General features: G+C 46.5%; 1 protein-coding gene and 1 non-coding gene across 5 annotated transcripts in view; one reads left to right on the plus strand and one right to left on the minus strand.

The window, feature by feature from the left end:
- The first annotated feature begins 277 nt into the window (after positions 1-277).
- The window catches only part of ZNRF1 (zinc and ring finger 1), an 83,895-nt gene continuing 70,642 nt past the window's right edge, over positions 278-13,530 (plus strand). For all 4 annotated transcript variants that reach the window (XR_006340424.1, XM_043898058.1, XM_043898059.1 and 1 more), the window contains exon 1: positions 278-1,227. Coding sequence is in view for 3 of the 4 variants with exons in the window: in XM_043898058.1 (XP_043753993.1) it covers positions 804-1,227 (424 nt within the window). In the remaining variant the exon portion in view is untranslated. The remainder of the gene's footprint in view (positions 1,228-13,530) is intronic.
- LOC122692924 lies at positions 8,487-8,593 on the minus strand. The gene has a single exon (XR_006340736.1). It is a non-coding gene; the product is annotated as a U6 spliceosomal RNA (small nuclear RNA).

Here is a 13,530-nt window from a genome sequence, read left to right on the forward strand (position 1 = left end):
CGCCCACGGGAGGATTCCCCCTGAATGACCAGCTGCTCTCTGGGGCTTAAAGGTGCCGCGTCGCCTCTCGTTCAGACCGCGCGCGGCTCGGGTCACTCCGGCCCCGAGGCGGCCGGGCCGGGCCGGGTGGGGCGGGCGGGGCGGTCGAGACGGTCGAGGCGTCCCCGCCCCGGGTCCCCGCCCCGAGTCCCCGCCCGGCGCCGCGCGGGCCGCGAAGGGGTTAACGCGGGGGGCGGGGGCGCCGCCGCGCCTGCGCGCTGCCGCCCTCCATTGTCTCCGCGGCGGCGAGGAGCGCCGGCGAGCGCAGCCCGGGAGCGAGCGGCGCGGCCGGCGGGGCCCGCGCGGCAGGGCCGAGAGCGCGACGCGAGCGCGGCTTCGCGAGCTCCGCGGGCCGCCGGCGCCGCAGCCCGCCCGGGCCTCGGGGGTCCGGGCCGCCGTCCCGGCCGCGGCGTCCTGAGGCGGCACGCGCCGGCGCCCCCGCCCTCCTCCTCCGGCGGCCGCTGTCGGGCGGGCGGCCTCCTCCCCGCGGCGCCCGGCCCTCGGGAGCCCGGGGGCGGCCTGGGGCGCGCTGAGCCCGCGCACCGCGCCTCTCCGGACCGTGAGGGGAAACATGCGCCGGGCTTGGGACGCCTGCAGCCCGTAGTCTGGGTCCCGCCCGGGTCCTCTCTTTTTCCTTCTTTTTCCCTTCCCCTCCGGTCTCCTTTCTGCGCCCCCCGTATGCCCGCCCAGCCCTGCCCCCGCCGCTGAGGACAGGGGGAGGGTCTCGGCCTGCAGGCTCCCGCCCCGCCGGGGCCCGGGCGAGCATGGGCGGCAAGCAGAGCACGGCGGCCCGCTCGCGCGGCCCCTTCCCGGGGGTCTCCACCGACGACAGCGCCGTGCCCCCGCCGGGAGGGGCGCCCCACTTCGGGCACTACCGGGCGGGCGGCGGGGCCATGGGGCTCCGCAGCCGCTCGGTCAGCTCCGTGGCGGGCATGGGCATGGACCCCAGCACGGCCGGCGGGGTGCCCTTTGGCCTCTACACCCCCGCCTCCCGGGGGGCCGGCGACGCCGAGAGGGCGCCCGGCAGCGGAGGGTCGGCGTCCGACTCCACCTATGCCCACGGCAATGGTTACCAGGAGACGGGTGGCGGTCACCATAGAGACGGGATGCTGTACCTGGGCTCCCGAGCCTCGCTGGCGGATGCTCTACCTCTGCACATCGCACCCCGGTGGTTCAGCTCGCACAGTGGTGAGTCCGCGGGCGCTGGAGGCCTCGGAGGGTGGGGTGCCAGGAAGGGCGCGCCGAGGTGCCCCGCACCTTCGCACGCGTGCACGCAAAAGGTCTGGAGGTAGAGTGCGCGACCTGGATCTGGCTGCCGTCCCCTTGGTTCCCGAAGCCAAGGGATGAATGGAATACCCACCCTCTAGAAATGAGGCTTTCTGAGAGGCCGAGGAGAGCCAGGTGTGTTAGGACTTAAGGCGTTGGTTCACTTGTGGATGCCTGTTGAAGTCTCATTCATTGGCCTCCCCATCCTCAGAGAAGTCTGGCTGGTAGCAAGTCGGCCTCCGTGCTTCCTTTCTGATATTGCTGCATTGTGCTGGGTATTCCGGTAACACAGAAGGATCCAATTTGACCGAGCATCTCAGACAAAGGGTGTGAAAAGAAAATTGGGGCCAAGTGGGGTTTGGATGAGGGCAGTTGCTCTTGCTGGAGAAGTGGGTGCCCAGTTTTGCGGCTGTGTTGGAAATCTGAATTGTTTAAAATGGAGCGGCCGCCAAACTGCTGCCATAGACAGGTGTGGCCTGCTGGTCGGAGGGCCCAGCCAGGGAGCCTCCCTGGGAGGCTTTGCGGGACCGGGGCTCTGGTTACCCGTGCTGCATGCAGTAGCAGCTTTGGCTCAGTGACTCTTGGATCCCTCCATCTTTTTTCTTCTCCTCCATGCTAAAGTGCTTGGGTATTCTGCATCTTTTTGTGTCCAAGACATGGCAGTTCTCTTGCCCGGCTGTTGGCACATGTCAGGGGGAAAGGAGGAGTCAAAGGACCTGGTTGAATTCATTTTGTGAACTTCTGGTGACAGGTCAGCAAAAAGCTGGAGGAGGATTTCCTAGACTCTGGCAGGGCAGAAAAGACACTGGCAGGCGCTTCTGGAGGAAAACAGGTCTGTCTGCTTAGCTAACCTGAGAAACCAGGTTAGGCCTCTAGAAAATTGGTCAGAAGGGGTGTGGGGCCGCTATTTACTAATTGGCAAGTTGGAGTGAAGAAGTTAGCATATTCAGACTCCTTTGGGCGACTTCAGAAAATTTAGATACTGTGTAGAAGAGAGATTGCTCTATGGAGGATTTATCTGCTTGCTTTTGTGAAATAGGGGAGACACTTTGGATCTCTATTTCTGGAAGTGATGTTCTTTTTTTTTTCCCAATTCTTTAAACTGATTGTGAAATGATTTTTAGGGAGGAATAGTGACTAATTTAGGTTAATCCTTGAAAGTGGCTTTTAATTGCTAGGATGGAATTTTAATCCCTTTACAGATGTCTAGATATCATGGACTCTGCCTTGGAGAGATGTAGGGCTTGATTACCTCTGGCACTTTCAGACATCATTTGAGCAGGTTTAGACATCTTGAACTTAGTAATCTTCCTTATAAAATTTGGTCCAGAAAGGATCAGGTGTATTTTTGAGGTGATTGTAAGTTAAGTTTTTAAGAGAACTGTCATTAGTGTCTGAGTTTAAACAGAAAATCACTATAAGGCGGTTCTCAAAAGTCACAGGTAGAATTTTGTGTGTTGCAGGAATGTAATCTTAGAGAAGGAGTTCCCTTTTCTGCTCAAATTTCTTGTCTGTCTTTTACCAGAAAGTTCTTTTTCCTTATTCCACCACCAAGTTCCATGCTGGAGTTATGAGCTTGCATTTGGATTCTAAAATTCAGACCCCTCAGCTGTAAAACCTTAATTTTTTTTTTCTTTTTCCAGCCAGAGGTTAGGAAGAGCCACTGAACCAGGGACTACAGGAAAAGTTGAAGCATATTAATCCCTTTGAGGGGTTGACATTAAAGTGTGTGTGTTGGGGGCGGCTGTTAATATTTCGAGTAATATAGTCATCATAGGGCCATCTTGGCCTTTGGCAGGACATTGGACATACCTGGCTCTGCCATTCAGCACCCACACAAATTTCAGAGCGCTCTTGGTTGGGGCCGAGTGTCACCTGATTGAGAACCACTGCCTTAGGGATTTGTTGTTTTATTCGAGTGAAATAATCAGTTTTTCCTGTGCAGCTCATTTGAGAGGAACTTTGATGCTTCCGCTCTTCTGCAGCGGTGGTTCTCTCTCGCCTTCTGGAACAGGCCACAGGTCCTTCCTTCCAGGACATCCCTTTCCTCTCTTGTTCGCCGCTCACTTGAGATGTTGAGAAACTTGTTTCCATCCTAGGGCCTTTGGGTAAGGTCCCAGCAGTTCTCACTCTTGTGTCTGAGGAGCAGAGGAGTAAGGATTTCAGGGCACGGTTGACTAGGTGTCTGGAAGTTGTTGTGATGTCGTTGTTTGTGTTTCCAAGGTGCTTCTGGATCTCTTCATGGGCGCAGAAAACAGTTGTCTGTGAAGTAAGTAAGGGAGTTCAGTGAGCACTCCTCCTTCTTGGAGGAGCTGAGATCTTGGATGAGACAACTCAGCTCTTTTAAGTCTTTGTTATTTTTAAAATACAGATACAGCCTCTAAAGGTTGTTCCCCAGATCCTGCGAGGATACACGGCAGTCACATTTGCCTTCGCCAGGGTTGTGACCCTAGCTTGCTCTGTCTCTTTTGCCTGGAATGCTTTCCCTTCTATTCCGTACATGGATAACCTTTTATGATCCCTTTAGGCTTTACTTAAATTTCTCCTCAGGGACCACTCAAAATTGCCTCCCTCCTGTCAATCTCTCCCATCACTCACCTGTTACCTTAATAGCACTTAACACACTTTAGTTATCCATACACTCTTTCTGTTTACTTTGACTGAATATTTACTCCCTGAGAGCAAGACTTTGCCTCTTGATCACTGTTGTGACTCCTACACTCCGTGTTCCAGGCACAAATATTTGTTGAGTGGATGAATTTGAATGCTGTATGTCCATCACTCACCACTGTAACAGTAGGAGGTAAAATGTTTTTATTCCCATTTTACAGGTGAGGAAACTGAGGTGTCGAGGGAGGTTAAGGAACCTCCACAAGGCCAGACAGCTAATGGGAGGTAGAGCTGGGATTGCAGTGCAGGCCTGCCAGTGTCAGAATCCACTTGACCTCTTAGCCATTACCGTCTGCTTCCTCTCATCCTGAAACACAAGGAAGCTGGGGGACCTTGTGGCAATCTCACCGGCCTGCTTGTCAGAGGGCTGGGCTCCTCTCCTGCTTGGGCTGCTCGGCTCCTTAACTGCCTGACTTGTGACCTTGTACAAGTGAGTCATTTCACCTCTAAGTCAACCGTGTCTCCACCTGTAAAATGGAGATAATACCTGCTCTGCTTACCTTGCCAGGTCACTGTTGTGGTCTCAGGAAAGGGTGTTTACGAAAGCCAAGTAACATGGAATGGAAAGTGGTTATCTTACAGGGGTCACTTCTGTAGTCCTCTGCCTTCTTTCACCTCCTCTGAATCTGCTGGGCAGAAAAACTTACAGTCGTGTGAACTCTTTGTCCAGAATGAAAGCAAGTGCTCTCTGCTGAAATCTGACCTGTATTGAGGGGGCCATCCATAATAACTAGTGCCATTTGAGAAGAGCCGCCTAATAGAGTCTGAGTCCCTTCATTTCCACATTAAAATGTGTTTTGCTGTAAGGTTTTTTTACTCCTAATGGTTGCTGGGTGGTATTCTGGAGGTCTGGTCATCCTTTTATAGTCCTGTTTAATTCAGAACGCAGATGGCCAAGTGTGGGGGAGATACAGAGACCACCATGTTGGAAGGAAGAGGTTGCCCGTTTCCTGGGCCTGAATATAAAATGACTGGTCATCGAGATCTCCCTCCGCCTTCTTAGTCATATGTATGTATGCACGTGCATGTTCAGAAAACTAAACTGTTCTCTGTGGTCACCAAGCCACCAGAGGGGCCAGTAGAAGGTGACTTTTGGTAAGTCTTTGAGTCTGCCAGCAGGATATCTCATGGGTTCTGTTTTGCTGGCACTCTGGGGTTCTCAAGTGATTTGATCTTCTCTATTCTTAAATAATTAGAGTTGCCAATTCCACCGGAGTAGATCAGAAAGCTTCTTTGTGCCTCACTCTAGGTGTGCTGGATATAATGGTCCTTTCCATGGTTTCTGGAGAAGGAAAACCATTCCGTGGCCTCCAAGTAGCAGGATGAGTCCTTGCCTTGCAAAAGTTCTATTCTTAATGAAGACTAGTTTTTTTTTGGGCGGGGGGTGGGGGAGACTTTTTACAAAGCAGAAGTTTTTAGTTCTCTATTACCATGAGGGCTTGTTTTCTATAAAAGAAAAGTAGGGTTCCCTTGAGGAGAAGATAATTTCTTGAAGGTCACAGTTACTTCTTCCTCATTGAGGTTTGAAAGGTGTTGCAAAAAAAAACAAAACAAAACAAAGTGGTTTCACTCTTAAATGTGTGTTTTATGGGATGTGTACATTTTGCCATTAAACAGAGATACACCCCAAATAGGTCACAAGGAATACTCTCTGAGCCAAAGCCACTCTTTACCAGAAATGCAACTCTAGTTGCTTTTGGGAAAAGGAACATGCTTTGTATTTTACAGATGTGATATTCAACCCAAGTTTATTGGGCACTTATAAACCCAATTTTAAAACTAAACTTCAATTTTGACAGTTTCAAAATTGGGAGAAATGTCATAGGGCAGTGGTGGTAACTTAAATGGGCTCTTGGTCTCGCTCTTACTAACCCTTAAGTAGGGGGTGTTTTTAATGACTGGGTCACTGAGGTTGTGGTACCAAAATCTTGAAGTTAGTCCAAAACTTAAATCCTGTTCCTAGTCTTGTGAGGAATGCATACAAATTTTCATCTGTCTCTTTTCCAAGCTTTGTCATGGCCTGTCTCAATCAGATGGTTCCTAGTGATTATGGTGGGGGTAGGCTTGAATATGAGACCTGGCAGATTTCACCTCTGAATCTTTATTTCCTCAAAAGGTCACATGTTTATCCTTGAAACCAACAGTTGGGTTCCTGATTTTGATAGGCTGAATGGATGAGGGGTGAGTTGCCGGTGTGAGTGAATAACCTGAAGAGCAACCCTCAGGTGTGAAGCAAATAAAGAACAAAGTGGAATCTTAAAGCAGCAGCTGGGGTACTGAATAGACTGGCGAGACTGTTTACCTTGAGATCTCCCTGGAGTTGCTGGAATTGAGAGTACAGCCTTGCTCTGCTGGGAGTAAAGAGGAAGGAGGAGTTGGCTTTGCCCTGTAAAGTTAGAGGACGCATGGTAAGAACTTACAGTGCGCTCCCAAATCTGTAATGAGAAGGAGGCAGATACAAACACTGATCTCTCCTGATTTCTGTGAATGGTTCACAGAGTTTTCAAACTTGACTCTGCCCAGTATTCTCCAGAGCCTCGTTAACAAATGCAGATGGCAGGACCCCACTCCCCGAGTTCAGTAGAACCTGAATTTGTCACAAATGATCCTAAAAATGTAGTCAGAATACCCTCTCTAAATGAAAGGCACCCCTACCATGGATTTAACTTTTCTCTCCCCAGAGAATTCCGAATGCTTTTCTTATGCATTCATCCCTTTCAACATCTCTAAACTAGATTCCCAAGTGGAATCCACACAGATCTTCTCTTCTGTTGCTCCCAGAGGGTGTATTCACCCAGCAAGACCATTGTTCAGTCTTTGCCCGCTTTCTTTCACTCGGTACAAAGCGTTTTTCTCCTACAGGCAGGCCTGAGCCGGTCTGCCTTGGTCCCCAGTTGCTCAGAACAGAAAGTGGTTGTGGCAGGGACCCCTCTCCTCCTGTGCGCCTCCTCCCCTGGTTTTTCTCCTAAGGCGTGTTTGCCGTTAGCTGCTTGGCTGCAGGAGGGCTTCCTGAGTTACATCCTCTTTCTTCTATCCCCAGCCGGGAAGCTAGACAAGTCAAGATCTTAGGATAAATCCAGACTTTAAAGTGGACAAAATACCTTTTTCATTTTATTTTTTAACTGACAAAGTATGAAACCGTATGTGTAGATCTGTTGAACTAAGACACTGATGTATTCAACTGAGAGTGATTGCTTCCAGTATACCTAGGTGCCGGGCATATATACTTACGATGAAGATGATTAGCATTACTTTGTTCTTTCCAAGAATCCTTACTTCCTCACTCCTCTGAGAGAGAGTCTGAATCCTGCAGCCTGTGGAAGATTTGACCTTCTTCAGCGTTCCTCTGTTGAACACACAGACAGATTCGTGTGCTTGTCCATGAGGCTGCTGCAGGGATGGTCTCCTCTTCTTTCCTCAGTCCTGTGTCTGGGCTGGGGCAGGTCATCTGTTCTTTGTGTTTCCAGTCAAGAGCCTACCAAGAAGAAATTCCTCATATGTGCCAACACGAGCAGTCCTCTTCTCAATGGAAATTGCAAAAGAAAAACATTTGTTTGAAATTATCTTTGCCCTTCAGTATCTTTGTCATCCCTAGAGCCTCTGTTCTTTCTGGTCACTGAACACTGTTTTCTGGATGCCTCATTCACCACTTGTTTAACCCATGTCTGTAAAATTCATCCTAAGCCAAAATGTACTTCAGGAAATGTAAGTAAGAGTTTTTCCTTCTTGGTCTTGTTTTTGTCTGTGAGCTCCAGGACATTGACACTTTAGTGCTGTTTTAAGTAATTTTTAAAGGCAACGCTGGTGACCGAAATGTTATTTCTCCCCCAGAATAATTTTTAAATCTGTGTTATATTTGAGTGTTTTTTTTTTTTTTTTTTTACCCAAAGTAGAGAATATAGAAGAATGTTCCATGCTGAAAGGCTTTATGTAGACTTTGGCTGTTGAGGTGTTACCTTAGTCTCTGAAGGATGATCTTTGGAGAAACCTCTCCTTGCATTTCTGTGTATGTGGACTCTTGGTGAATTACACTCGGCTTGCCATGGCTCCAGCTTGCTTATTGGTCTTACCTTCAGCCCTTTACAAAATGTAATTAAATAAGCCATGCTTCAAAAAGAGTTATTCTGTAATCAGTCACCTCTGTATTGTACAGTGTCTTTTAAGGTCGAAGTTGATTTTTAGCATGTGGAGAAACTTAAATCTGGAGTTGCCCACACGATCTGAGACAGAGGTAGGAGGAGAATGCAAAACTGAGACCCCCCAAGACCTTAGCCAACTTGGTCATTTTGCCCACATTTCTCCAGTGTTTGGAGAACACCCCTAATCCCCCACCCCTGCTGAGATGGTGCTTTTCCTTAGAGAAAGCTATTAGGATTCGTTATCGTGATTCCCACCTTAGTACTCCAGGAATCCTGCAAGGATTTGAGGGAGCCCTAGGGATTACAGTCTAAACTGATGGAGCACTTGGTCTACCATCAATACAAATGAGTTTTCTTTTTTTTTTTTTTTTTTTAAATATGGAACGCTTCACGAATTTGCGTGTCATCCTTGCGCAGGGGCCATGCTAATCTTCTGTGTATCGTTCCAACTCTAGTATATGTGCTGCCGAAGCGAGCACCAAATGAGTTTTCTGTAATATTGTTTTATTCGCTTTAGATCATGCACACTTCTAATACCCTCAAAGGTACAGCGCCATGTAAGTCAGCTTTTCAAAGGAACTTTGTGACAACACTGCCCACTACTGTGATAAGCATTACAGACTAAAAGGTTAGATTTCCTCAATCCTGGTCAGAAATGGCTGAAAGAGTCATACCATTGTAGCCAGTTGCCCTGGCGAACTCTGGTTAAATTCAAGGCCTGTGCTCAGGACTGGCTTGCAAGCTAGCTGCCTTCCATCTTAATATCTGAACAAGCCCAGTCGTGTTGGCTGTGTTTAATCCATCCATTTCCTACCTTCTCTCCACCCAGAGGCCAGATGCAATGTAAAAGAATAGTGAGTCTAAGCATCTCCAGTATTTTGAGGTATAGGAATCTCCTATGAAGTGGCAGGCCTTTGAGAAATAGTATTATGAGCTGTTCTGTTTTTGCCCTGGCTTTGGAAAACCTTTGGATTCTTCTACTGAACATTTGTTTGAAAAAAAAAAAAAAATCTTTTTAATGAAACAGTGTGAGTCACAAAGCAGCCACTCCTTCTCATAATAGCATTTCTCACCAGGGGAATTTTTGGTAGCTGTTGGGGGAGGATTTGAGTAGGTTGTGGAAGATAAGTCCCTCGGTCGAACATAACCAAGGGGCTGCCATGTCGGAACTCTGGTGCTTTCCGGGCTGACAGCAAGCCTTGAATTCAAAGTGCAGGGCAGCAGAATAGAATGGGGAAGGCCTGTGCTCAGAGAACTGTCAGAGTCCTGACCAATGAGATTGGAGTTTCAGCATTCAAACTCTTCATTAAAACAGCATTGTAGTGTAAAAGGATCAGGAAACCGAGTCCTTGGGTTGGAGGGCCTGAGGCTGTGTACTAGAACGACCTCAAATCCCTTGTATTTCTGGATCAAGGGATGACTGTGGTCCTGATGATGAGACTCGTAAGCCACGAGCATGCCTCCTTTTTCACACTGTGAAATGGTGGCATGGTTCCTGGCGCTGACCACCTCAGACAGAGAGGATTTGTGCAGGGTCTGCGCTCTTAAGACTTCAGATCTAATAAAGCACTTAGAATAACACTCAAAGGGAACCCTTGAGCCATTGTCTTTGTGGGATGGTGAAAAGGGGATGCTCGAGACACCGAGACTTCAGAACAAGCCAGGATTATACTACCAGCACCCAGAATGCCTGTCTTCAGCCTCTCTGCCCGCCGGAACCCGAGTTTTCACTGTTTCCAACCTCAGTGACTTAACAGTGCTTCTTTGGTCCTCGTGTCTGAACCACGTCTTATGTAAGCTACAGAGAAGGAAAGTCTGAAAGGTTATTACAACTGTTGAGATTTGCTTTCCTTTGGAAAGTCAGAGCTGTCTCCATTCCGTGTTTTCCTGGCTTTGTACTTTTCTTCAAAGCCTTTTACCAGTTCCAAGTCTCCAGAGCTCAGTGAGGGGGAACAGGAAGCCAGCGTTTGATGCCTAAGAGCCAGCAATAACTAAGAGAAAAGGGCAGAAGCAGGGAACTGGGAGGGGGAGTTGTGGGCCTTGAAGGTATCCAGGCCTCTAAGATTATGGATACATCCTGCAGAGATGACTTTAACCAACTTGCTCAAACAAGGAAAAAGCAGTAGGAACCTCTGTTCTGAGAATTCACATTTCTCTTAGATGGTATAGTGGGGCTCAATATTCTTAATTGATGACATGCTTACAAAATGCCTTTTGCCTAAGGAGTTCAAAACAATTTCTTAAAAATGATTATCACTTTTATAAAATAGCAGAATAACTTTCCTCTCTTTTCCCGGAGGGTCCCCAGGGTACATCTTGTCATGGGATCCAGGCTGGAGCCTGACCCTTCCTTTTCCTGTCCGTTCACATTAGATGAACTCTGTGAAGCCCCAGTCCTGTGACTGCAAGATGGAAGGGTCACAGGGGTTCGTTCTATTTCAGTTTTGGTTTCACTTGCACATTTTAGGAAATCAAATATTGGTGTGACTCTGAGTAGGAATTCTTGTCTCTTGGAATCTTTTCAAAAATGAGCTGTTTCAGGCATTCAAGGGAGAATGTGCTTACCTACCAAGCAGATAAGTGAATAGACATTATAGATGTAACTGTATGGACCTCAAGCGATTCATGTTTCTCCTTCCCTCCCAAAGGTAACCTCTGCCCTGACTCGCCTGTTGATCATCCTATATATGTTCCTACTTTGTACTGCCTGTTTCTGTCCAAGAGTATTTACAGGATTTAACTTAAACTTCATAATGTCTCATCTTTATATCTCTGTCTATAGATAGACCTCAAAATTGGATTTGGGATCTGTAAATCCACTTTACTATTTGTTGCTCTAGCACATTCATTTTTGCTGCTCTTCTCTACTGTATGAATATAGCACAAATATCACCATTCATCCACCCATTCTCTTGGATATCAGTGGGTATTAAAGTTATTTTCAGTTACTTTGAGAATATTTTGCTGTTTCCTTGCATATTTGAGTGAGAGTTTTTCTAGAGTACATTCTTAATCATGAGATTGCTGGGTCATAGGCTCATCAAGAGGGTCTGACTCTTGATTAAATACTGCCCAGTAGATGACCAGTGTGCTGGTACCAATTTTATACTCCCCAGATAGCATATATTCACTTGTTCCATGTTCTTGCCAAAACTTGATATTGTCATACTTGAATTTTTGGCAAACTCTAGTTAAAGTGTGAGATGGTGTATCATTGTGATTTTTGTTATTTATATACTTGATATAATAAAATTTACATATAATATGCTAATGTATTTTTAATCATCATGCTTGTTCTTGTCTTTTATCCATATTTATATTGGATGATTCATCCTTTTCTTACTAGTCCATATAATATGAATTTGTGTTTTTGTTTCATTTGTTTCCAGGTACACATCTGAAGCATATGTCATACAGATGTATATCTCCCAGTTTGTGGGTTATCTCTTTATTCTCTTTGCAATTTCTTATGGTTAATTTACCTTTAATATATATCCCAATGTTTTCCCTCATGGCTTATGCATTTTGTGTCTTAAGAAAGGTTGTCTTTCCTTGAGGTCAGAAGAGATAACTTATATTGTCTTCTGAAAGTTTCTGAATTTTGTCTTTCATATTTAAGTCCTTAAGCTATGGAGATTTAAGTTGTTTGAATGGGATAAGATAAGGGTATCTTTTCCTTCTTCCATATGAATAGCCAGCTCTCTCAACAGCAAGTGAGGAATGATAAAGCCTTTTCCTACTGATCTGTAAAGCTACCTTTATCAAGTTTCAGAATACCTCTATCAAAATAATCAAGTTTCCTTCCAGGCATAGGTTTGTTCCTGGGCTTTTTGTTCTGTTCCATCAGCCAAGTTGTCTATCCTTGTGCTAATACTTTCTTAATTACTGTAGTTTTGTCTTGCTGTGTGGAAGGGCAAATCCTTTCAACTTGTTATTTATTCTCTTTCAAAGCTGTGTTGTCTAAATAAAGCTTTCTAGGGGACAAAGAAGGGAATCGGATAGAATCAGCAAAATGAAGTACACAGTACCAGGAACTGCTCTGTTTATATCTGTTTTTCTTAATGACAGGACATCTGGCAAACTGACCCTAGTGGGCAGTTTCATATTTTTTCCCCTACTATATTGCACAAACAATAACATTTCCCTATGTCTTTGTATTGCAAGCAGCAGAATAAACAGTTCTGTATGTTACAGACAACAACAATAAAAACACAAACTGGTTAGTTATTTTTGGTGCCTTTTGCTTCCATATAAAATTTAAAATCAGCTTTGTCAGCTTCTGTGGGGAAGGAACTGTTAGGATATTTATTGGAGTTTTACATTGTGTCTTTATAAAATTAGGTCTACCCATGAACCGGATGGGAATGGACTTAACAGATATAAGAACAGAATTTTTTTTTTTAACTTTTTTTAAGCTTTGAAATAATTTCAGACTTACAGAAGGAGAAGGCAATGGCGACCCACTCCAGTATTCTTGCCTGGAAAATCCCATGGACGGAGGAGCCTGGTGGGCTGCAGTCCATGGGGTTGTGAAGAGTCGGACACGACTGAGCGACTTCACTTTCACTTTTCACTTTCATGCATTGGAGAAGGAAATGGTAACCCACTCCAGTGTTCTTGCCTGGAGAATCCCAGGAACGGGGGAGCCTGGTGGGCTGCCGTCTACGGGGTCGCACAGAGTCGGACACGACTGAAGTGACTTAGCAGCAGCAGCAGACTTATAGAAAAGTTGCAAAATAAATATTGCATTTCCATTAGCCAGAATTTTCAAATGTTACTAAAAAGTCTTGAGTAATTGAATATCCACTAAGTTCTTGACTTTGCAAAGCAGCATAAAGTCCTAATATGTGAAGCATCTCAAGTCTGAGGAATGTAGATTGATCTGTTGCTAGGAGTGGGAAAACCACATGATGTTAAAGTGACGTGGTGTCTGAAGGGGTGGCTAGGCCTCACGTGGAGGTCTGCTTTCTTCCGAGTTGGTCTGTGTCCTTATGTGATCTGATGTGTATCAGGTCCCGGTGTGTGCTGTGCTGTGATCTCATCTGGTACAAAAGGGGCTTCTTGCTTTCAGTTGAGAGTCTTAGACAGCTGGACGCTGGGTAATTCCGGTCAAGTCTGCCTCTGTATCACCTGAGAATGTCTTTTGGAGCCTTGACTTGTCTGAGTCAGAGGTTCCTGTATGGGGGATGCCTGCAGTGAGACTCCCTTTCATGGAGGACACCTGTGCTTACCACTGTATCACCAATGCACACGAGACACCCCTTCTTGGGAGAGGCAGTGTGGGGTGGTGGTTAAGGTTAAGTGAGGCTTATAATAATTGTATCTTTCATATGTACTTTGTATCAATTAAATGAGCTTATTGACATATCCACCTCTCTCAAAACAGTGCCCAGCGGATAGTAAGTGATCAGTAAAA

The sequence above is a fragment of the Cervus elaphus genome, chromosome 4 (assembly GCF_910594005.1).
Source record: "Cervus elaphus chromosome 4, mCerEla1.1, whole genome shotgun sequence".
Lineage (NCBI taxonomy): Eukaryota > Metazoa > Chordata > Mammalia > Artiodactyla > Cervidae > Cervus > Cervus elaphus.